We start from the raw sequence: 24626 nt of genomic DNA, 5'->3' as shown, positions 1-24626 counted from the left end.
AAGATTTTAACAGAGCAGTGTTTAATTGCTTCATGTAGCGTATAAATTAACTATATATATATATATGCAGCTCTATCTGTATACAGATTCTATAGTTAATTTGTGCGCTGCATGAAACCAAAATCACTTTGTTTAGGTCTTTAACCGTCTGATGATATCTTGTTCTTTTGTTGTAATAATTAGTTTTTCAATTTCATTGTATGCTTTTGTTCGAGTCTTTTCATGTCACAATTAAGTTTTAGTCTGTGTATGATGTGTTGCTGCTCTTGGTTCTGTGACGCTTCTGTCCCAACTGATATTTTCAATTTGTGATATGTTTTGTTCATTTCTATATATTGCATGTATCCTTGTAAAGACACGTTTAATTAAGAGTCCATTTTGAATTGACAAAATATATTTACTGTAGAAACTGAAAGCTGTCTAATAATCGAGACGTGTCATCGTCATTATTATATTAATTACAAACATCAACAATATGTTAAAATTAAGGAATCACAAGCTGTTTGATAACAAAAATGCAAAACGTTGCTTCTATTTATATGTGCTGCCTTTTCGATAAGCACATGGAATAGTGAATTATAAAAAAAAAAATATATATATATATATATATATATGTTATATATCTTTTAATTTTTGGCCCATCTATTTCTAATTTCTAACTACGTCTTACAAATCGCATGGGGAGAGTACAAGTGCGTTTTTATATCTATACTATTGAGTATTGAGGGATGAATATTTTAAAATTTAAGTAAATAAAGGAGAAAAGGTTTCTGTCCACTGAGTTTTGTCCACCATTTGTTCACAGATCTTATCCACTCTCATTTAACTAATTTTAACGGCTTGGTCCCACCTTTCAACGGGTATTCAAATCTTTTTCCAGATTTCGCTATTTAAATATTCATTATTTTTCTGATCCGATCATCTCTTTCTTTTTGTAATCTCATTTTCAAAACAAAACCTCTCATCTCTCCTCTCTCTCTCTCTCTCACCTATCGCCTCTATTGATTTTGCTTTCAGTTTATAGAGAAGGGCCAGGAGAAAAGGGTGCTTAGTAGAACCTTGATGAAACTTTCAATATTGTCGTTCGTTTCTTTCGCTTTTTTAGTAAAGCATGGGCCAACGATTAGGATTCAACGCTGCTCGCACAAATTGCTCTCAAGCAAGGTTGGAGGCAGGGATACGGGCCAACGATTTGGATTCTTTCGCTATTCAAATCTCATTTGAATTTACCTTCTCTGTTGATTTTGCTCTCATCTCTCCCCTCTCATCTCTCTACCGACGGCCGCGACGGCAACGAGAGTGGATAAGAAAGAGATGATCGGATCGGATCGGAAGAATAATCTGGATCAGCCGCGATGGCAACGAAATTGTAATTGTTTTTTTTTTGTATTTACCTTCTCTGATTCATTTTTCCTTTGCAATGTCGATTTTAATTGAGATTATTGACTCGATCTCGTTTTTTATACATGATCGCAATGGAACCTTCAATCGTGGAGCGCGATCGAATAGAAGTTGTTTTTGTTGAAGAGCACGGCAAAATTCAAATCTAGTAAGTTATTTCTGTTGAATTTATTGTTTTCATTGTATGCAGTAACAGATATAGCATTTCAAATGAAATCTGGAGGAAAGAGATGATAAAGAGGCGATATGAAGTATTGATATGTTAATTTTACTGTATTGCCCCGTTAATTTTACCGTATTCATCTTGTCATTTTACAGTATTCATCTTGTGAAAATATGGAGGAAATAGATGATAGAGAGGCGATATGGAGTATTGATATGTTAATTTTACAATATTGCCTTGTTAATTTTACAGTATTCATCTTGTGGAATCTGGAAGAAAGAGATGATTTGTTAATTTTACAGTATTTATCTTATAATTTTACAGTATTCATCTTGTAATTTTACAGTATTCATCTTGTGAAAATATGGAGGAAAGGAATGATAGAGAGGCTTCTTACTCGTCCGAACAATGAACATAAGAGGTTTTTAATATAAAATTTATTTGTCCATAGTTTTTTTTGTTGCTATTATGCTATTCTGAATGTTGCGGTGAATATTTTTATCTTGTGTTGAACAGATGTTGTTTGTGGTGAACATATGTTGTTTTGTGGTGAACATATTTTTTGTGTGATGATGAATGTATGTATAGATTTAACAATTTTAGAGTATACATGGTATTATTTTATAGTTTATATTTTACAATTTTACAGTATACATGATTCTTTATAGGTTATAGTTTAAACTGAAATGTAGCATTTGTTACATTTTATCTTACAGTATAGATGGTATTATTTTATGGTTTAGTTTTAGAAATTTTACAGTATACAAGATTCAATTGAAAATTTACAGTATTATGTGAAAATTTTACAGTATACAAGATTCAATTGAAAATTTACAGTATTATTTGAAAATTTTACAGTATACAAGATTCAATTTTACAGTAGAGTTAGGCTAATATGACATTGGTGTTATTTGAAACTAAATAACACCAAATCTTAAACCCTTAGATCTGCTTTAAGATTCGTACAAAATAAAGTGCTTGAACAGTAAAAGCGGATATTACGAATCTTAAAGCAGATCTAAGGATTTAAGATTTGGTGTTATTTAGTTTCAAATAACACCAATGTCATATTAGCCTAACTCTTTACAGTATACAAGATATAATTGAAAATTCTACTGTATACAAGATTTAATTTTGATAGTATACAAGATTCAATTGAAAATTCTACTATATACAAGATTCAATTTTACAATTTTGCTGATTCAATTTTACAGTATACAAGATTCAATTGTAAATTTTACTGTGTAGAAGATTCAAGTTTACAGTATACAAGATTCAATTTTATAGTATACAAGATTCAACCCAGTGCGAACGCTAATAATTAACTCTAACTGTCAATAACCGCTAATAACTAACTCTAACTGTCAATAACTTCCTATAACTGTAATTTTCGAAAGTACAGTTTGAAAGTACATTTTATTTTGTCATGTTGTGCAAGTTGCAATCTTTTTCTAACTATCATAGAACCACTTCAAATAGTTGCTGGATGTTTTGTGATTAACTAATATATTTTATGTGATATATTGTATAATTATACAGTATATAGAAGTAATTTTACAGTATTCACGCAAGTGAAAGTTGTGGACAAATGGTGGACAAAAGGCTGTGGACAATTAGACGCTTCCTTTTTACTTCTTTATTGTCTAATTAAAGCATGCATATACTTTTCGTTTATGACATGCATGACCCAACATATGTGCATATCAAGATTAATATCTAGTGAAGTTTTGCATGTGTCATAAAAGAGACATGAACATGAAGGAGTGGGAAGCAGAGGCGGAGAGATATGAATTAGCAAATGAAAATCAATTAGTCCCATAATTTTTTTAAAAACTTAGGGATCGACTAACAGTCCCCCTACTTCAGTCCTCTAAATGTCCCCCCTAACTAACTGATGCATAAAGTACGATGGGAACCACTAACTACATAGGGGGACTACTAACTACTTGGGGACCACTTATATTTGAAAAAATTTACAACTGGCACGCGCATGTATGGATACTTATACGTGCAAATATTACCATATAATACATTAAGTATTCATACCTAAGACATTAAGTATTAAAAAAAAAATGAACATCAACTTTCTTTTACACACCATCTTTTACATGTTTTTAGAAGTGGGTTTTTTTTATCCGTTTAATTTCGTCAATATTTCTAATGATCTGTGAGGAATTTGCGAATCTAAAACCATAAACATCTTCTACGTAATTTTTTTTTTCAAATGAGATCCATGATGAAGTACTTTCGGGTTCTTCGCCGTTCAACTATTCATATTTCAGTAAATATTGCCAAACTCTTATTTAACGATCTGTGAGGAGTTTTGCATGTATTTACACTCAAATGTTGTGTTTTCATGTAAATATTGCCGAACTCTTATTTAACTATTTTAATATATAATTGATGTTGACTCTTAACTTGTTATATATTAAAAAAGAGTACAAATTTACTATGAAATAGGTCTTATTAATTTTATTTAAAATATATGATAAAATATGTTAGTACATATATATACTATTTATAGTTTTAGTTAATCCTAAATTTTGCAATGAGAAATTGGAGAAAACCAATCAATATATAAACTAATAAGAAATATATATAATATGTTTTACCAAATTGATTAGTTTAAATCTTGAAATATCTATTCACTCAGCCTAAACAGGCTATGAAAAAAACATTCAAGAAATTTTACTAATAGATCAATATTGAGCAATTCACTAATTTAGGGTCAGTTTATTTTTAATTTACTCAACTATTTAAATAGTACTTATGTTATAGATTATATATTTTCAAATCTTATAGTGTAATATGTACTTTACAATTATTGATATTTTCTTTTAGAATAATTATATTATTCCTTTCTTCAATACTTAAAGATCCTCGACTCAATTAATGCTCTTATTGTTTCTCTCTCCTAGTTTGATTTCTAAAAAAAACTCGAGTAGTGATCCTGTTGCTTAGTGATCTTCGCCACCTCCTCAACAACTCTCTGCAATTTCTCTCTTCTCAAAGATATGTATATTGATCTGATGGTCGCATTATCCCATTACTCCTCTCGTCGCGAATTCTATACTGAACTGCTTACGTCGTACATTTTTTTTTGTTCAAATTCAACCGCATGCATACAACAACCCCACATCCAGAATTCCATTCCTAACCACAAATTATTTAATTAGAAAGTATTATTAATTTGTAATTGGTAAAATGCTCTAAAATATTATATGATGTCATTGATGGTGCATATATTTATACTTTCATCATGTATATGCACAACATATATTTATATACCTTTAGTAACGTTATCCATGTGATTTTAACTAACTAATTAGATAGGTATATTAGTAAATAAATAGCATTTTTGGACCATAAAAACTATGGTGTTATTGACCTATGGCACGTTATACAAGCATAGCGTCATTTTTTTAGCCGTTCTACTATGTAATTTTTTTTGTTCTCGCTCTATTGTGCTACGCTTCTGCCATTATCCTTTCCTTTCTATCGCGAGACCTTTTTTATTACACTATACCAGTCCTATATCAATCCAATAAAGTTGTATTTCTCTATTCTCTATTCCCGTTGATTTACCCCCAAACTGTTGTAGGTTCTGAATGAGCAATTTTACCCCTTGTTGCTAATGGTATCTTTTCTAATTGATTTGAAATGAGTTATGAAATGTATGGATACCGAACAAGTTTAATAACTATCGTGTATGCTTTGTCTTGAAGATAAACTCATCTTTTATTTGTTTTTGCTCAAAATTTTATAAAATTGAATAATATACCGGGATGGATGTCCTGATTCATTAGTGTATTATTTTTTGTTCAAATTCCTCTCTTCCATAATTATAAACAATGTGTTATGTGTAAATACATGGGAATTCACAGTGGGAAGACCGCAAGAGATGATAGAAATGGAGTGGGAGATTCACCAGAGCAATTAGATTAGTGAATTAGGAACTAATACACGTTTTTGCACTTGCTGGCACATGTAATTCTAAATAAATAATATGCTGGAAATATTTTTTCTTGTTAAATGAAAATTGTCAGGGGGTTCATGGGCTCTGACCTTAAAAACAAAAGAGTCAGAGGACTTCATGTATATATATTACTCTATAGAAATCAGCTTGCATTCAATCGAAAACTCACAATTTGAGTCAAGTTAAAGAAAAAACTGAAAACTGGTAACAATGGCGAGAGAGCCAATTTGAGAGGTGGAAACACACAATTTCTTATTCAATAGCATGGTCTGACCTTTTATAGGCGATGTTAATACAAAAAATAAATCCTAATTTGATTGGTTGTGGTTGGATCTCTCTAATGAATCACGTGCTGCCATCTCAATGCCCAGTCAGCACTGACGAGTGGGGTCCACGCTGCATCTCTCTTGGATAGTTCCTTCAGTCAGATGTTTAGATGAACGCCCCACCAGGAGAGATCGATGTTTAGATGAAGAGGATGATGGAAAAGGGAAGGGCATTATTGGAAACAAATAAATTAGATAATATTTAATTATGAATAATTAAATCTATGGTTGAATAAAAAAAGAAAATTAGAGTTGAAGGATATATCAGATATAACAAAGAGATAAATAGAAAACTGAACAAGTTTTGAAGGATATACAGAAAATTAACCCAAAAATTGAGTAAAATTCAATAGAATGTATTGGATGAAAATGCTTGACATGTGGACTATTTACAATTCCCAAGTTATTGCTTATACCAGCTATGTTGTGTTTTCATACCATGTACTATTATTAATTCACTACATGAGAAACTTTTCTAAATGCTTTTAGCTCCTCATAAATTTAAATTTATAACTTTGACCATGAAACTTTACAATTTTTCATGTATTAATGCTTTACAACTATCCTCATAAAATAAACTTATACCAGTGGAATTATCCAATCCTCTCTGTTGTTCTCAAGTTTCTCTTCATTTTAAGTCACAAGGAAGATCTCCATAGTATCGTGGTACACAAAGTACTTGTTAAATCTCATCTCATTCAAAAAGATCTTGCAATTATGAATCGGGAAGGGATTAAAATAAACAAACAGAAAATTAAGCACGGAATACTTACCCAATCTCCACATGCTCCTTCCGAGTTTAAAAAAAAAAAAAAACCCTTAAAATAAAGGAAAAAGGCAACTACCAATCTACGAATCTGTTTTTTGTAAGCATGAAATTTGAGCTTCATTGATCTAACTTTGCTCAATCTTAGCCCCTTGACCAGTTGCAAATAATTTTCAAAACTAGATTGAATGATGATGTCAAACAGTATACAAAACACATTTTCCAATAGCCTCGGGGGCGAAACTAAACAAAGACCTATATCCCAGGCACCCGGAACACACAATTTAAGAATCCCCTTCTTTAAGTCACAAAATCTAACAAAAGGAACAACTGCTACAAACAATTTAAACTAAAGAGAAGGTACCATAACATATCATTCCCTCTAACACAATTGGAAATAAAATAATATAAGCCAACATTCTACAAAACTTAAGAACATATTCAAAATAGTTAAAGAAGTACTCCATCCAACCTTAATCAATCTTGACAGAAGAGTAGATCAGCCGTGTGAACCAGAAACATGCGAAAAACCCAATGGTACCAGTGAGAACAAAAAAGGCATAAGAGGCAATAAGCATGTATCCAAAATACAAAATTCCTGACACCAACTTTGTTATCTCCAATTTCGTGAAGAAATAGAATGTCGCATAGAGAAACAGGTAGAGAGCAGACGACCCGGCAGTCAGGTATGAGCGCCACCACCACAGATAATCCTCACTACACAGCTGGAAGTAGCATAGCACAACAGTAATCTCGGCACATGTAATTATCAGAATAACAAAAACCAGGAATAGGAAACCAAAGATGTAGTAGAACTGGTGGAGCCAGATTGAGGTGAGAATGAAGAACAACTCAATAAAAACAGCACCAAACGGTAAAATACCACCGATCAGAATCGAGAATACTGGGTTCATGTACCATGCTTGTTCAGGTATCTGCCTTGGGATCTTGTTGGTTTTCACTGGATCCTCCATAGCAGGCTTCTTGAACCCAATATAACTACCAGCAAAAACAAGTGGCACCGAGATGCCAAACCAGAGGAGCACCAAGGCAAACATGGTCGTGAATGGCACAGCACCAGATGACTTCTCACCCCAAATTAGTGCATTCAGCACAAAGAAAATTCCCGAAATGACCCCGGGGAACATAACCGCGGTCTTCAAGGTCACATTCTTCCACTCAGTTCCCTTGAACATCTTGTACAACCTAGAAGAGGCATACCCAGCAAATAACCCCATAAAAACCCAGAGGAGCACCATTGCGGTCATGAGACCACCCCTGTTGGAAGGAGAGAGGAAACCCAAGAGAGCAAAGATCATGGTGACGAGCACCATACAGAATAACTGGACGCCGGATCCCACATAGACGCACAGCAGATCAGAATACATAGGTGGGCGAAAGACGTCGCCATGGACAAGTTTCCAGCCAGTCTCCTCCTGGGCCTCTTCTTGGGTCTCAAGTTGGTTGTACTTGGAGATATCACGGTAGAGGGTTCGAAGCATGATCATGGCTACCATGCCAGAGAGGAAAAGTACAATCATGAGGGAGTTCACAATAGAGAACCAATGGATCTGGTCATCTGTCATTAGGAGATAGGTGTCCCAGCGAGAGGCCCACTTTATGTCGCTCTCCTGAAAAAGCAAGTAACAATTATTGTCAGTTCAGATTCATCTGATTTGACACAGGTTTATGCAAAACAGTAGAGATTTCACTTAGACACGTGGTTGGGTTGGACAACAGAACTTAATACTGTTCTTTGATGCACATATTTTGTTGGAGTCTGGCTAGTATAACATCAGTGTCATTTCAGCCTATATAACACCAACTCCAAAACATATCGAATCGGCTTTAAACGGTGAATCCAAACCGTTCAAATCGATCTACTTCATTAGTTGTGCGTTTACATGTAAAAATTATAATTTTTCAAATTTATTTAGGTTGAAATGACACTGATGTTATACTAAATGGGTGAGTTTTTAAGTTAATTTAATACATTCATTTTTCAACATTTTGGCCGCTTGATTTGATACTAAAAAAACTCAAAAATATAAAAAAAAAAAGTTGGATGTAAACGCATCACTCATAAAATAAATTGGTTTGAATGGTTTGGATTAGCAGTTTGAAGTCTATTCAATCAATTTTGAAGTTAGTGTCATATGACACCGATGTCATACTAGCCGGACTCATTTTGTTGCATGGTATAATGTTTAATACACCTGCTTAGTTGAGGTTTACTCGTGCAAACTCACTCCAAAGTGGTATATTAACCAATTCCATTTAAAACCTCATTTCATATATTAACCAGCTAATACATAATACCTAAGTGAGCTAGCTCGAGTAATTGTTACCACATGATGGTTTAACATATAAGCATACCTCAAAAACAACATCAAAGGTGAAGATAATGTCCTTGTTGGCCTCAACCTCCTGAGGAGTGTCAGAGTTTGTGACAAGACGCTTTGAATGGGGATCACATGTGGTCAAGCGTGTCTTGTTCCCATTCCACTCTCCTTCAAACTCATGTTTCACACTGTTATCCACAAAAGAAAATTCTCGCTTTATGTCAAGAATTTTGAAACTAAGAATGAAGCACAATAAGCACGTTTAACTCAAACAAAATTTATACAAGAAAGATAAAACTATCAATATGCCAATCCCTCTGCCCCATGAGAAACAGAAAATTTTAAAGAAAATCAATAGGGAATTAGCTCAAGAAAACATGAGAATAGCCTTGTACACCTCAATTCCATGGTGTGTAAATTGTACATCAAATGGTGCATAAATTGTCCTCGTCCAATCCCCATTCTCAATCAAATGGTACATACACTATCCTCCTTCCTCGTGAAAATGGCATTAAAAATGCAGGGCGAAAGATTCTTGTTTTCAGTGCTATTTGAATAAACTACGGAAGTACAGAGTTACTCGTCCTACATAGGTATGCTATCTAAATAATTTGTAAGGACATATCTTAAACTATTCTTTGAAAAAACATATGAGAGAGAGAGGGACCAACCTGAAGGGTTTCACCTCAAAGCCAACAATCCTAGCAAGGTCAGTCTCTAGATCTTTGTGGAACTTAACAAGAAATGACAAGTGATTATTGATGAAGTGCTTCTCTTCTTTGTTCTGCATTTATTCTGCCCAAGATTAGCTCATCCTTGCATGGTAATTCATGAAAGGGCAAATATTACTATGTAGTATTGCTTAACACTACAGATGAAGAAACCTGGTACCCTCATGTTATTTTCAATCAGCAATAGACCCCAGATTACAACTAAAGAGAGAATTCGTGTTTTGTTTGTTCAAAATTTCAAAGTAAATCCATCCAGTCACTAAAATTATCAGTTAAACTATGTAAGATGTGCACCGTATGTAAATTATTATTTCAGAAAAGTAAAATAAATAAATATTCATTCAAAGTTTCAAATCAGAATGTATTGAAACCAAATAATTCATCAATTAACACTATTGTATGCACATCAAATTCAAATAGTTAGAGATACAAAAGAAAAATCGAGAGATAAAGCTTACACCAGCATATTGGCCTTTGACACCAACATGAAATCCATGCTGATAAATAACACCCTCCTGATCTGGTCTCTTGAGTGGTACCACTAGAGGAAGATTGTCAAGTATCCTGTAATTTTTTATAAGTTCAGAAAGTATTAAGGATATCAAATTAAGATGTCAGCAAAAAGCCGCTGCAAGGTTGTATTGGACTGTACATGACCTGTACCTGTCAGGCGCAAACCATATAGATATTTTTTCTTTTTATTTCCTGCTCCGATGGTTCAATTAAAAAAACCAAAACCACATCAAATGAAAATCAAATAACCAATTGGTCAAAATGAAAAATTCATCCTGGTATCATACCGTTTATGTTGACATTCTATGCCTTCATGCAGTTTTTAATGTTCAAAATAAAAAACTTGACAGAAAATGATTGTTTGGAAAAAAAAAAAGAGTAAAGAGCCTCCTCCCCAAAATCCAAGGACTTCTAAACAATAATTTTTATTAGGTGGAAAATACTATAGCAACTAAACAAAATTAAGACCTTCAGACTTACATGTTGACTCGATACTCATCTTCTATCTTCTCCTTGAGTTCTTTGGCTTCCTTCTCATTAATAGTGATCTTGCAAACAATCTGACACATCTGAGCCTCCCTCATTTGGAACTGTTACCAAAATTAATAGAAAGAAGGCTTTCATGAGAACTAGTTTATTCGTTGAAGATAATCTATCAACATTTGGAAACCAAATAGAAATGGTCAGAAGAATTCAAGCCTTATCCTCCAAGAAATAATAATATAAAACAAATTTACAGTCAATGAACCCCTCAGATTTAGTCTTGTATTTTTGTCATTACTAAAATGTCATACTCATCATAACGATAATTCCATGGTTCATCAGTATCATAGCAAAAGTTTGCAGATATAAATTCTGTAAAATGATACCAACCACATAAGGAGAGTTCTCAATGCGGTCCCCACGAAGCACCTCACCAAGGTTTTCAGCACTATCGACTATTTTATCGGGTTTGCAATATGGCAGAGAATAGTATGAGTAAGGTAGCTGTGTCTTTGTCGATGTTAGTTTGTTCGCCTTCACTGACAGTGGATCTCTCTATAAAAACAAAAGCAAAATACAAATAGACGGGTATAAGACATGTGTATTACTTACCATTGAGGACATACATTTCATAGCCATCAATAATAACTTTAATTGAATGCGAACAAAATTAAGAACTAATAGTTCTGAGAATCACACTTTGGAAGATGCACTGTTGAATTTATTAACCTAGAAATATACAATTCATGATAATCAGCATTAGGAAGTGTACCAATGAACTCACAAGCTAGGGAAAGTGTTCACTTAAGCTAGGGCACCATTAATAGAAGCAGGAGCAAATTATCTTGAATGTTTTAAAATAGAAGCTGATCTCTAACACTAATTGATAAATAAATAGCGCAGATGAGAAGTCATGAGTTTTAAAACTCATCAGACACCTTGTGTTAAGCAGTTTACTCAATCACAATTCAAAAGTGAAGTCCTATTAGTTAAAAGTCGATGCTTGTAGACTATTATTTCAATCTTAATCCGTGCAAAATTTTTGCTAAGAGCTTATCAATTTGTTTGTCAACAAATCATAATAAGCCTAAATCTAATGAAAAAATCGCATTTTACAAATCAAGGTTAGAAAAGCCCGTCTAAGTGACTCCCTCTTTATACGCCAGCTAGCGTAGCTGGTTCTCCGATCAAAAGAGGATAGAATTGGTAACATGCATATAAAGAGACCGAGAAGTATAAATTACATAATACCTTTTGGAAATCAGCGGGAGCAACTCCAGGTAAGTAGAAGCAACTCGCCGGAGGTGCCATGATCGAGAGAAGCACGAGAACAGTGGCGATCCATGAGAAAGATCGCAGAGATCGAGAGATCTCCATAGAAGGAAACCTAGGTTTGAGGGCCGGGATGTGCAAGAGCAAGAGAGAGATCTGATAATGGAGCAGAGCAGCGACGACCGAGGGAGTAGGAGAGAAAATTAAGACAATTTTTTTTTATCTTATGCCCCTGAAGAAATCAACATTTGTGCAAAGCGTCCGCAGGAATTCGTATCCTGAGTTTATCTCAAATTTTGAATTGAGATCTAAACCGTTCGATTTAAATCCGCACGAATATTAAAGAGCTCCGTGCATTCCAGGCTTGGGCTGGAGTCTGGAGATGAGCCCTGTCCTGTACTGTAATGTCGGTGGTCGTGATTGAAGGTCGATTATTTGTTATATTTTCACTCAAACGCTTATTATTGTAATCTACATATATTTTCTAGTGATCCAAATCCAATGGCGAAGAACCTAAATTTTTATACAATTAATCCCTTATTTTTTATAAATATCCTTAAAAATTGTATAATTTCATTTTTATTTAGACAAATTAATAAAAATCCTCTTAATTAACATAAGCAATTGTTGAAATTTTGAAAGACAGATCGACTGCACTTAATTTTTATAGAAATCCTTAAGAAATAAAGTTTCAACTTAATAATACTAATTAATCAAATTTTACAAAAGAAATCATCTTAATCAACACCAGTTGGCGATGGATGTATTAACATTAAATAATATCTGAATATATATACTAAATATATCATTTGATGACTTGTCAAGAAAGTGACAAACCAACTTCTTCCTAAACACAACGTAATTAAAAAGGGAAGTTGCTAAAACAAGCTAAAGCCCCTCTATACAGTACACACTACCAACTGAGAGGGAAATTAATAAATCAGCTGTTATTCAAAAGGGATAACAGGACCCTATCATTCTGATTCCAACCGTTGAATTTTGCCGAGATTCGGGCACGAAAAACTTTTTTTCTTGAAATTGGTGTATGAAAAACTTTGAACGGTCGAGATAGAAATAACAGGATCCTGTGCTGTGATCCCTTTGGAACCGAATAACAGCAGATTTATATCCAACTAAGAGAGATGAATAGTCTCCTAGATAGCCTCAATTTCCGTATCAAATCCCACAAATTTGACAGGGACTACAATCCATGCATGCATGTTCTTGAGCATAACTTAATTTATATACCTATCAAACAAATTAATTATTAATAATATCTAACTATTAAAATTTTAATACTAACAGAACTCAAGTTTTTATATTGGTGAAAGAAACAAGTTTATTTTTTATAATATTGTTGATGTTGTCAAATGCATCTACAATTAAAATTGTTGATGGAACTTATAGAATGAGTCTCTAGTAAAATTTGGAGGATATGGCTGCATGGAGAGGAATTATTATCATCCCTCTTATCATTTCATAATAAGAAGGATATTTCACCTACTAATTCAAAAATAATAATAAAAATGATATATTTATGACCATTTTACACGAGAATCGCAATTATTGAAAAACAAATTTTAATTAGAAAAAGTAAAATTATATTATCTATATTTTACATAGGTCGTATCATTCACTATTTAAACTAGGACTGCACAAAAATTTTGTATTTTGTGATTCGATTTGAGTTCGATTCAAATAAAGTGCACAATTAATTTGATTCTAAATTAGTTCATTCTGAAACAAATTAAACTAGTTCCGTTCGAATCTTATTCAAATCAAACTCAAATTGGATATAATTTGTTCGAAATTAATTCGCAAATTATTTAGGTTCGAATATCAAACAATGCAACTAATGGATTCAACCATCAATATTTAATGGTGCAGGAACCGAGCTTATTTCAAAGCTCAAAATTATTAATATAATGGTAACTTAGAGCATCTACATCCCTGAAACTATTAGAGTTTCTAATATGACATGACAGTTTCTAATTCAGTTTCAGGTATGTGGAAGAGTTTATTATTTAGAAACTATGCAGGAAAGTTTCTTATTAAGAAACTGTTTATAAACTCTATGTTGGTCAAATGATTGGCTCAAATTGTTTCTCCTTTTTAATTTGTTGCTGACGTGGCTTAATAGAAACTCTAAAATGAGTTTCAGGGATGTGAGAGTTAGAAACTTTAAAGACCATAATTTTTAAAAAGTAATTAACAGTTATTTAGAAATCATTTTGAGTTTTAGGGATGTAGATGCTCTTATAATAAGAAAATGTTCCAGCAGCGTAACAAATTAACAATGGAATAAGTTTCATTTGACTAGATCCATGTTGTGATTTTAATCAATCCATTAACGTAAAAGGTAAGAGAATCTTGAGCTGACCCATAATCCATTAGTGTAAATTCGTGAAAGATAAAAGAGAATTGTGTGAATTTTGTTCCACGCGAAGAAAACTAATGCATAAACTACTGGTATAACTAGGGTTGTCAAAAAAAAATGTAGTTCATAATTCAATTGACTTTGATTCGTAAAATTTGTAGTTTGTTCTGAAACAAATCAAACCAATTCGGTTCTAATCTTATTCAAACTCAAACTCAAAATGAGATAAGTTCGATTTGGTTGGATTTGTTTGCAGCCCTAATTTAAATCGTGTCTAAACTATGAAAATATATACGTAATATTGTTTTCTTATTTTAATGACCTGTACATTGAAGCTATTCGAAAAAGTGGTAAAATTTAAAAACATTAATATTCAATTTATTGTGAATCTGTTCCCTCCAATTGAGTTGCCCAATAATAGATCCAGGTTGATGGTAACAATTTTTTTTACTAAAAGTTTCAACGGTAAAAAATTTGAAGCCCACAAATAAAATTTGATCTTGTCGCCTAGTAATTAAAGCAAAAAATATTTGAGACAGCCACATTACATCAGTGGTACTGCTTCCCCATAGGGTGCTTACAAATGGAAGCAAAAATATATATTTCCTTTGAAATATTTTGTTTATCAAGGTCTTGGAATTGAGAAGCAATTCAGGCATCCATTGGCCATTGCTCGCTTTTATATTGGTTTACAAGGTATGTACGTAGACTTTTTAAACCTTTGGGCTTTGAAAGCATAATTAATTAAGGCTAGCTCTTTTGAGATGGGAATGGTTGGCATTCTGTTCTGTAAACTTGAAACAAAGCCAGAATAAGAAAATTATATACCTCATACCTGCACAGACGTACAGTTTGATGGAAGCTCCATGAAACCATAATTCATTCACATATGAAATAGGTTCGTTTTGATAATGAGAATTATATTTTGAACACCTGAGAAATATATATAGTGTTTCTTGCTCCCTTTTGAGTTTTGAGGTCTTCTGTTCTGTTAGCTTCATTTGGTTTAAATAACAGTTTAGTTTATTTAGGCTTTCTGTTCAGAGTCCATGGGCCTCTTGCCTGTTAGCCTGTTGGGCCACTAGAGAATTGACAATCATGTTTGCCTGGCCCAATTAGTGATCATATATATATATATATTAACCCTGTTGCTGTTGCTGTTGCTGTTGCTGAATCATTTAGGCTTCAAAAGGTATGGTCGTATCGAAAGAGTGTGTATTATTCGGTTCCAAGTAAATAAAAATGCAATCCAAATAAATTCCCAGATCTAACATAATTTCACGTTTTCATTTTCCAAAGGAATAATATTCCATTCCTTTTGAAACTTTACTCACCATATATACGATGGGATCTCATTTTCTCTTCTAGGTGGCTTTAATGTTATAGAGAGAGAGAGTTCAACAAATGATTCCAAAGTTGTCAGCATCAATCTACTATTCTCTTTTCTCAAATCTCTATCTCATATTTTTTTATTGGCCCCACGTGAAAGTGGGATTCAAGTTCAACTCCTCTCCAATAACCACTTTCTCCCTAATAAATATATTTCCACATGACATGAAGCCTGTGCACAGATTAAAAATTCCATTTTCTGAATAGTGTTGATCTGTTAAAGGATCACACTTCAAAAACCAGTAATTTGACAATTGGGTTATAAAATTAAATTATTGACCCAGAAGCTGCGTGTTCAATAGTCAATAGTCAATAGCAGCATCTACTCATTCTTTCTTTTTAACTAACAATATTCATTCATTATTCTTAAAAAGAAAGACTAGTTGCTACCATTTTCATATCATTAATTACAAATTCGTTTTTAACCAAATTTTTCTGGTCTAATTGATTTGGTTGAGTCAAACAATGTGCTTTCTACAATTCACCTGCAAATCAACGCCTATATATGACCCTGGACCACAAAATTAATATTGTTTTCCTCTAAGAGATGAGAAAGCGATTCATCAACTAACCACAAATAATGTCCCTATCAACTAAACAACAAACAAATGATTTCCCAGGGATATGGAAATGTATATAACAATTTTTCTGTGGCAATTTGTCCAGTGTTCTTTGTATTGTACATAGCTCGCATAGCATTGCTTTCTTTCACGCTTTCTAGCCTTCGAATATCATTCAATCCGTACAAATTTAAACAGAGCCGAAATTAGCAAACCACAGCCATTGCCACTGGTACGAGATGGTACCAAAGTTCCCTAAAATCAACCAGTCCATTGGTCTCTTTAAATTCTAGTGCCAACCATGGCAGCATTTACGAAGACAGCAATCAAAGGGGAAGTTGTTGAACAAAGCAATTGTTGGGCAAATTACCCAGTTTTTATTTCTTTGATTTATGTACACAAATAACTTCCGGTTACAAGTAAATTAAAAAGCAAATGGTATGTATGTACAAATTTTCATCTTCAAGAAATAAGAAGAAGAAGCTCTTCATAATAAAACCGAGAGCAATGCTTTTGTGTTTCTCCTTTTTACACCACCTTCAATTATATATGTTCTACTAGAAGTAAATGGATTCGGGCCTGCCAGAAAAAACAAAGGCAGCTTCGCAACCCATCCACTCGTCTGACGAGTCGTCAGAGTATGTATATACCTCAGGAGTGTATGTATCATATACTTCTTCCTCCTTTTGCTGCACCGGTCTCCTCAATTCATCTAATATCATCTGCAATTTCATACAATCAAATATTAGTTATAGTTTTTCATTCATTAAATACAGCCTTTAAGTGCCTTATTTTCTATGCTGTGATAAGGAATTGAAAAGGCACCAACATTAATCTATATATAGATATATATATTATTACCTGATATGCTTGATTTATTCCCTGGAACTGAAGTGTGCACTGTTTTCCTTTACATACGTCTGGATGATACTGTCAATACAAAAAGGGAAAATTGTTAGATCAATCAAATTTATATAAAACCCAATGCGAAGCTCCTCATTTACCAATTCAGACAATCCTAAAAGAGAACTAGTCCAAAAGCAAAAGGGGGAGAAACAAACCTTTAATGCGAGCTTGCGGAATGCTTTCTTGACCTCCTCCTCAGTTGCGCCAGGTCTCAGACTCAGGGTCTTGTAGTTGTAGTAATTGTCTGTCGCTGTGGCTGAGGTGGCAGAGCACCTCACTCCTTTTCTACCGGCGGCGATCGCCGGTGATCTCAAGCCACACCTTGCCATTGATGAATAAGTGGCCATTTTTCTTCCTTCTTCCCAACCAAAATTACTTCTTATTTATAAGAAAAGGTATCCGATTTTTGTTAGCTTGCCTTTCAAATTTTTTGTTTCTTGGAGACAAATTGAAAATGGAGATGTGATATAGCTCAGATTTCTCCAGGGATGAATATTTATAGGAGAGCAAGGGGACACTTTACCGTATTTTATCTCCGTTACAGATAATGGAACTGTCCATTCATACTCAAAAAACGTGTTACGTTAGTGGCTTTTCTGAGGACAGGAAATGTCCAGTTTAATTAATTGGAGGAAAAGTTGATCTAATGCTTGCGTGGCACGTGTTTCAACGAGAGTAGGGGTGTCAATGATACCCTTTTAGCCGTTTATCCGACCTGAACCGTATTCGATAAGGTGGATATGGATAAGAATTTTTTTTCGTTAACTAAATGGGTAAAGGTACGGGTAAAAGCTATTTCGTACCCATTATCCTCTAGGGTAATTATATAAAATATAATAATATGATAATATTTGAGCAATAATTAATTAGTACTTTTATTATTTAGTATATAATTTTTGTTGTAAGAAAAATATTAAACATATTATTTTTATTTGTATGTTTTGTTCTTTAATTAAATAGTTAATTTTTTTCGAAAGATATATTTTTGTTTTTGAATTTTCTTGTTTTATAAAAAAATATAATTTAGTTGAAATTGATTGCACAATTATTTTTATTTTTATTTTTTATTAGTAATATTATTGTATATGTGCGAAATAAATGAGTTTTGATGTTCTATTTGTAAAATATAATAAAACTAATTATTATAGTCGTATTATCCGTTATTCACCCGCTACCGTTTCGTTACCCGATAATTTTAACGGGTAAGGGTAGGGTAGGGTAAGGTCAAATCTTAATGGGTAAGAGTAGGGTATGGGTAAGATCATTCTTAATGGGTATGGGTATGAAAATGCTCCCACCCTACCCATATCGTACCCATTGACACCCCTAAACGAGAGGTTCGTTCTTATCCAAACGTTATTTTTTGGTTTTCTTTGCACTGTTTAAAAGTACGCGGAAATGCTCTCCGTTTTCTATTGGGTTTTTTTTTTAATTTACTGTCGTTTTCGTTTTTCTAATTAGATTTTCGAGATAAAAGAAGATTCTGAATGTAAATTAAAAGACGGAATATTTGGAAACTTCCAAAAATCATTCTCGTTTGTTTATTATTATTATTGGATTTGGCTAATATGCTATGGGTTGTATAGAGGCCTCCCATGCTACGGCTCAATATTCAACTTTTTAAAATCCTAATGGTCGATCTGAACCGTTCATCTTGTTCTCCATATTAATATGTGTTTGGAGATCAAATTTTACATTTTTTGGAAATTTTTTACTATTTTTTTAGATTTATTGAATATCGCTGTTTTTATGGTCCAGATTTGTCTGAAAACAGCGATTTTCAATAAATCTAAAAAAATAGTAAAAAATTTCTAAAAAATGTAAAATTTCATCTCCAAATACATATTAATATGGAGAATAAGATAAACGGTTCTGATTGACTGTTTAGATTATGAAAAGTCGAATATTGAGCCGTAGCACGGAACGCCTCTATGCAACCCATAGCACCGTAGCCAAGTCCTATTATTATTATTATATTTTGTAGAAAATGTTTAACGCCATCAATGACGCATCATCATTTAATGATTTAAATTTTAACGACTGAACTGGATAAGACGGATGTGAAATCTTTATACGCACATTTTTATATATTGAGATTCATTTTATCAAGTTTTACACGTACATTTTCGTTCTTAATAATTAACAAATAATAAGTAATAACAACAAAAAATAGCATAAATATAAAGAGTCAATTCTTAAATTAAAACAGTCATTAAGGTCTTCAATTGTTTAATATTACTGTCAAAGACCGGTACGTATAAATATATTAATAAAGTTGTTTTAACATCATACATACAATTAATGCATCAACAATAAAAATAAAAAAATACATAACTAATGCACTACGTTAATATCTTTATCCCAATAACCCAAACTTTATTTTTTTTTTAGGAAAGACAAGCTATGAAACTTAAATACTAAAGTACATATTGGTTTACTCCATTTTAATTTGTTACGAACGAGATCGATGAACTTTAACTCCATAATTGATTAATTTCAAAATCTAAATCTTTGAAATAAATTTTTAAATTTATTTAATACAACGTTAAACAAATTAAAATTTCCAAATTTAAAATTCAAAAAGCAAAAGTCATCTTATTGGAGCCATTTTCATTGTTACAGTGCCCAGTGTTGAAATTATGAAACTTAAATAAATTAACGGAGACCTGCAATTATTTAAGTACATTTTATTTTCTAGCATTTATTGATTGCCTGATTATACACTAATTAAGAAGAACATTCATAAAGTACCACAAGTTTGAATTCATCAATATCTCATCTCATGCCAATTCAATATATTTTAAAAACTTTGAGAAATAGTCGTGTCAACAACGTTTTTTTTTTTTTTTTTTTCCAAATATAAAAAACAACACCAGAATAATCATTAGATTCACAGAAGTTTAAGCATGTTTGTCTATGTTAATATATGACTTGCTAATTTTGGTCCGTCCGAACTAGGAGTGGCAAGATCATAGCTTGCATCTGACTCATCGTTAGGAGACTGAGTTGTTAACGAGTCAGTTCGTGACTAGCTCAGTTCAGAATAAACAAATTTGGACTGAGTCTAGCTCGCACATGAACTAACGAGCTAGCTCCGTCCAGGTGTAAATTTGGTATGCATGAATTTGTTTTGTGAACTATATATGTTTGTACGAATTTGAGAATATGATATTTTTGTATGTATGAATTTAGTTTCGAACTCAATTTATAGTAGTTGATTTACTTAGTTACACTTGAATTAAGGGTTATGCTCAAGCTATGGAAATGAACATCTAATACAAACTATACTTTATTTGATGGGTTTTATTAAAAAAAAATTTAATGCATGTGTATGATAATGGCTCAATAAAGTTCAGTGAGCTAACAAGCCAGCTCGGTCCAACTCTGAGCTAGCTCGTGACGATGATTATGAGCTAAAATTTTAACTCGGAATCTTAATCTCAGCTCATCCAGCTCCCTCGGTAGCTATAACAAGCTGAATATAAGCTAGACTCAGCTCGTTACCATTCGTAATCCGAACTCATACGGGGGTTTAAAGAAAATATATATCAAATTAACTTTTCAGATAAATATATGTCATATTGTTGATTTAAAATAAAATGGAATTTAGCTCCTCTGCGGCATGAAATCCATGTAATTTGTCAAAAATCTGTTAATTTTTTTTTTATATATATATAATCTTACTATCAGAGTGTCTGAAACCTATTTAAACAGTTTAAAATGCAATTTATAAAAGCTTGATATTCGTTAACAGATTACCATTCCTTATTTTTTTGTTTTATATCTATTGGGATTTGGGACTGTCATTACAAAATAAGTATGCATTATCACAGTGTTAAAAGAATTATAAATTAATATCAACTAATAATCAACAGTATAATTAAATATCATCTCCCTATGATGAATGGATACTAACTACTAAGGAAAGAAGAAAAATATGAAATGAAATCTTAATTGATACAAAAGCAAAACTATGGGTCCTTTATTTTTTTTCTTACATTTCATAGATAAAGGTTGTGGCTTGCAAGGATGAATGTATTACTCTAGAATTGAGGTATTTTAGCTAGATTTTGTTTTTTGTTTTTTTTGTCTGGTGGATCACGTCAACGGTCAATTATTTTTGGGTTTTTGTGTTTTGAGCACTCGGCGAGCTTGTCCTTTTGCCACGTGTGTGGTGAATTTCCATAGATTACTTGTTGGCTGTTAATGGGTAGTTAGAAACTTTCAAATATAAAAGTAACCGTTTTACCGGTTGATTAAAGTTTTTTTTTTTTTTTTTTCTAATAACATCTGTAGTTGTAATAATACATCGATACAAATAAAATGTTATTCATTATACCTACAGCATGTAATTCAGACCTCATTTCTTGTCAAAAATCATAAAAACGAACAATTTACATACACGCAATGACGGACATACATAATACATATCGGAGCCATTTGACAAAATATATATATATATATATATATATATATATATATATATATATATATATATATATATATATATATATATATATATATATATAGAGTTAGGCTGGGTGCTATGGATAGCATAGTGGCCTCTATGCTACGGCTCAATATTCGAGTTTTCAAAATTCAAACGGTCGATCCGAACCGTTCATCTTATTCTCCATATTAATATCTGCTTGGAGACCAAATTTTATAATTTTCTGAATTTTTTTACTATTTATTAAGCCACTTTGAAAATCGCTAATCCAACGGTTTTACTGTTTTGTGCAGCCACCGTTGGATCAATAATTTTGTAAAATACTTAATAAATAGTAAAAAAATTCAGAAAAATGTAAAATTTGGTCTCCAAGCAGATATTAATATGGAGAATAAGATGAACGGTTCGGATCGACCGTTTGGATTTTGAAAACTCGAATATTGAGCCGTAGCATAGAGGCCACTATGCTATCCATAGCACCCAAGCCTAACTCTATATATATATATGTATATATATCAGTGTTTACGCGGTTACACGTTTAATTTGGGTTTGAAAACCAATTTTACTCGTGTTAATTTTGTATAAACCCTTCGGCTTATAATATTCATTACAAAATTATAGATGATATTTTCAACGTGGCCTACGTGTCAGTTGTCTTGTTCTGGTATTTAAACGCACTTCTAGTTCTAGATATCTGCTCCACACTTTTTAGATTTTTTGTGCCCCTTTCGGACAACGAGCCGTTTTCCTGTGTGCGTATCTTTTTTTTTTTATTTTAGTTCAGACCTATTTTGACCCGCTATGCATACCTCTGCAGGATAAGGCGAACAGAAAAAAATATATTTTACACGTGAGGGCCGGGGCTGGCAACGAGCCAGCTTGGTCTGAGCTAGACTAAGTTCATGGATCATTCGTTTTAACAACGAGCGAGACATAAGCGAATCAACATTTGGATTCAAACTTAAAAAGTGGCTTGTGACTTGCTTGTTTTGACAATGAGTATGCCGAATCAGCTCGTGAAAGCTCATAAGCCAAAGTCCAAATGTATTACATAATATATTATAAAGTCAACTACCATAAGTTAAATTTATAACTAAATTCATATATATTAAAATACTAAATCTTGAAATTCATACAAATATAGTTCATAAAATAAATTTATGCATACAAATTCATATTTGTACTGAGCTAGCTCGTTAGTTCGCGAGCGAGATAGGCCCCAGCTCAAATTTGTTAATTTTGAATCGAGTTAGTGATGAGCTAACTCATTAACAGCTCAGTCCACTAATGAACGAGTTATTAGCGAGCGAGTCACGATCGATCCACGAGCTTTTTTGCCAAGATGTGCATGTGTTAATTAAAAACAAAAGCAATTTTTTGCCACGAGCGAGTCAAATTCTCCTTCTTTTTTTATGAACAAGGGTTTTCTTCTTGATGATTCGAGCGGTTCCATCAATATAACCACTTAAAAACAAAAGCAAGATGTATTTTTTTAATTTTGGAAATATTTTGATTACCCAGGTCCTTGTATCAGGAAGCAATAACATGCAGCCATGGCTCAGAAAGCAAAAATACTAAGTAGCTTAGGCACATTATATTGATTAAACCTGAAGTAGAATATTTGAAGAGAGTGTCAAACGTCCCAGCTACTTAGTCCCAAACAGAAACAGAGAAGAACCCAAAACGGTTGAAAAAGAGAAACAGAAAAGTGCGACAATTATTGGAATTAAAACTAATATTAAAGGGAACAATGAACAGAGCTGAGGACCACTAAGTTGAGAAGAGGGGATAAATAAATAAATATATCCATGGTAATCAAAGCGCTTCTTGCACAGCCTCCTCATTCGGTCTCAAATTTCTTGTTTCTTGAAAGAAGTTGGTATTTGGGCTTTCATTCATAACTCATGGGCCTCTGTCCTATTGGACACCTAGAGTGATAGGATTTATTAGTGTGGCCCGGCCCAATTGTTACTTGTATAATCGCTGTTGAGGATATCTTCTGTGAAAGGGGAGCTATGAATGACCGTTTGATCTGCGTCGAAGTTCGTTCTGAGAATTAAAAATATAACGTGTTTTCTGATTCTAAATGGGCGTGCGAATCTCAACATAGATTGAATGGCTCAGACTGAATGATGGATCGAATTTGATCTGATGCCCATCGATCTAACCTAGCTCCTTTGCTTCCCTGTGGCTGTGGTACATTAATATGAGCTTCTTTCACTTCATTATTTTCCTAACCATTATTCAATTCCTGTGAGCTAGATTTAAACGCTTAATTTCTAGCCCAAAAACGCTTTATTCAATTTCAAGTATAGTATACACAATAATCTACCTTGCAAAATATATACACTGTATATATAGTTATATACCGTGGCTAATTCGTTTCATGCCTTGTATATAAAGATATAAAACAATGCAATCCTATTCCTACCAGGAGGTTACTTACTAATAGGATGATAGATAGGCTCTCGTTTTCTCTTAGGTGGATTTCATGTCATATAAAGAAAGTTCAACAAAAGATGCCAAAGGTTTAAGCATCTATCTATTAATCTCTTCTCTAAAAAACAACACATCTCTCTCATCTCATATTCTTATTGGTCCCAGGCGAAACTCTTAGTTGTCTTTACCTTTTCCAATTTTTCCATGAAGTATAATTTTTTTATAAATTAAAATTTTAATTCTTTCAAGAAAAAAAGTAAAGGAACCACACCATGACAAGGTTCCACCAGATGCAGGTCTCTGAGACTGCACCAATAATATGATTTTCAGTATTTTTCAGACGTTAAACCTCATCTTGACCACATATTAAGAAACTCACATTTTTACACGAAACATGTACACAGATCGACAAATTCACTTTCTAAATAGTGTTGGAATGTTGGATAGCACTTTATTTTTTTTAAAACCTTCGCAGAAGTTGTAAAGTCGTGAGCGGAAATCATACTCTCAACCTTTGAGTGTTACAATTCTA

The 24626-nt window shown here is 32.8% G+C and overlaps 2 protein-coding genes across 2 annotated transcripts; both read right to left on the bottom strand.

The window, feature by feature from the left end:
- Positions 1-6799: 6799 nt before the first annotated feature.
- LOC144558399 (transmembrane 9 superfamily member 9-like) lies at positions 6800-12347 on the bottom strand. Its single transcript, XM_078307245.1, has 7 exons — positions 11953-12347; positions 11092-11256; positions 10699-10808; positions 10164-10269; positions 9646-9758; positions 9009-9162; positions 6800-8263 (listed from the first exon to the last, which is right to left on the bottom strand). The coding sequence occupies exons 1-7, from the start codon at positions 12076-12078 to the stop codon at positions 7106-7108; spliced, it is 1932 nt and encodes a 643-aa protein (XP_078163371.1). The 5' UTR covers positions 12079-12347; the 3' UTR covers positions 6800-7105.
- A 4306-nt stretch (positions 12348-16653) lies between these two features.
- Positions 16654-17538, bottom strand: LOC144557979 (chaperone protein dnaJ 8, chloroplastic-like). Its single transcript, XM_078306665.1, has 3 exons — positions 17361-17538; positions 17161-17229; positions 16654-17021 (listed from the first exon to the last, which is right to left on the bottom strand). The coding sequence occupies exons 1-3, from the start codon at positions 17532-17534 to the stop codon at positions 16857-16859; spliced, it is 408 nt and encodes a 135-aa protein (XP_078162791.1). The 5' UTR covers positions 17535-17538; the 3' UTR covers positions 16654-16856.
- Between the last annotated feature and the right edge of the window lie 7088 nt (positions 17539-24626).

Source organism: Carex rostrata, chromosome 8, assembly GCF_964058835.1.
Source record: "Carex rostrata chromosome 8, lpCarRost1.2, whole genome shotgun sequence".
Classification (NCBI taxonomy): domain Eukaryota; kingdom Viridiplantae; phylum Streptophyta; class Magnoliopsida; order Poales; family Cyperaceae; genus Carex; species Carex rostrata.
This window is presented reverse-complemented; position numbering and strand designations above follow the sequence as displayed.

What these genes read in the sequence shown, in the direction of transcription:
- LOC144557979 (XM_078306665.1), bottom strand. Translation starts at nt 17,534, where the DNA reads ATGGCAAGGTGTGGCTTGAGATCACCGGCGATCGCCGCCGGTAGAAAA. An exon ending in TCCGCAAGCTCGCATTAAAG is followed by an intron (nt 17,230 to 17,360) that starts GTTTGTTTCTCC and finishes TTGTATTGACAG; the next exon opens with TATCATCCAGACGTATGTAA. An exon ending in GAATAAATCAAGCATATCAG is followed by an intron (nt 17,022 to 17,160) that starts GTAATAATATAT and finishes ATGAAATTGCAG; the next exon opens with ATGATATTAGATGAATTGAG.
- LOC144558399 (XM_078307245.1), bottom strand. Translation starts at nt 12,078, where the DNA reads ATGGAGATCTCTCGATCTCTGCGATCTTTCTCATGGATCGCCACTGTT. An exon ending in TTGAGAACTCTCCTTATGTG is followed by an intron (nt 10,809 to 11,091) that starts GTTGGTATCATT and finishes TTTTGGTAACAG; the next exon opens with TTCCAAATGAGGGAGGCTCA. An exon ending in CCTTTGATGTTGTTTTTGAG is followed by an intron (nt 8,264 to 9,008) that starts GTATGCTTATAT and finishes TTGCTTTTTCAG; the next exon opens with GAGAGCGACATAAAGTGGGC.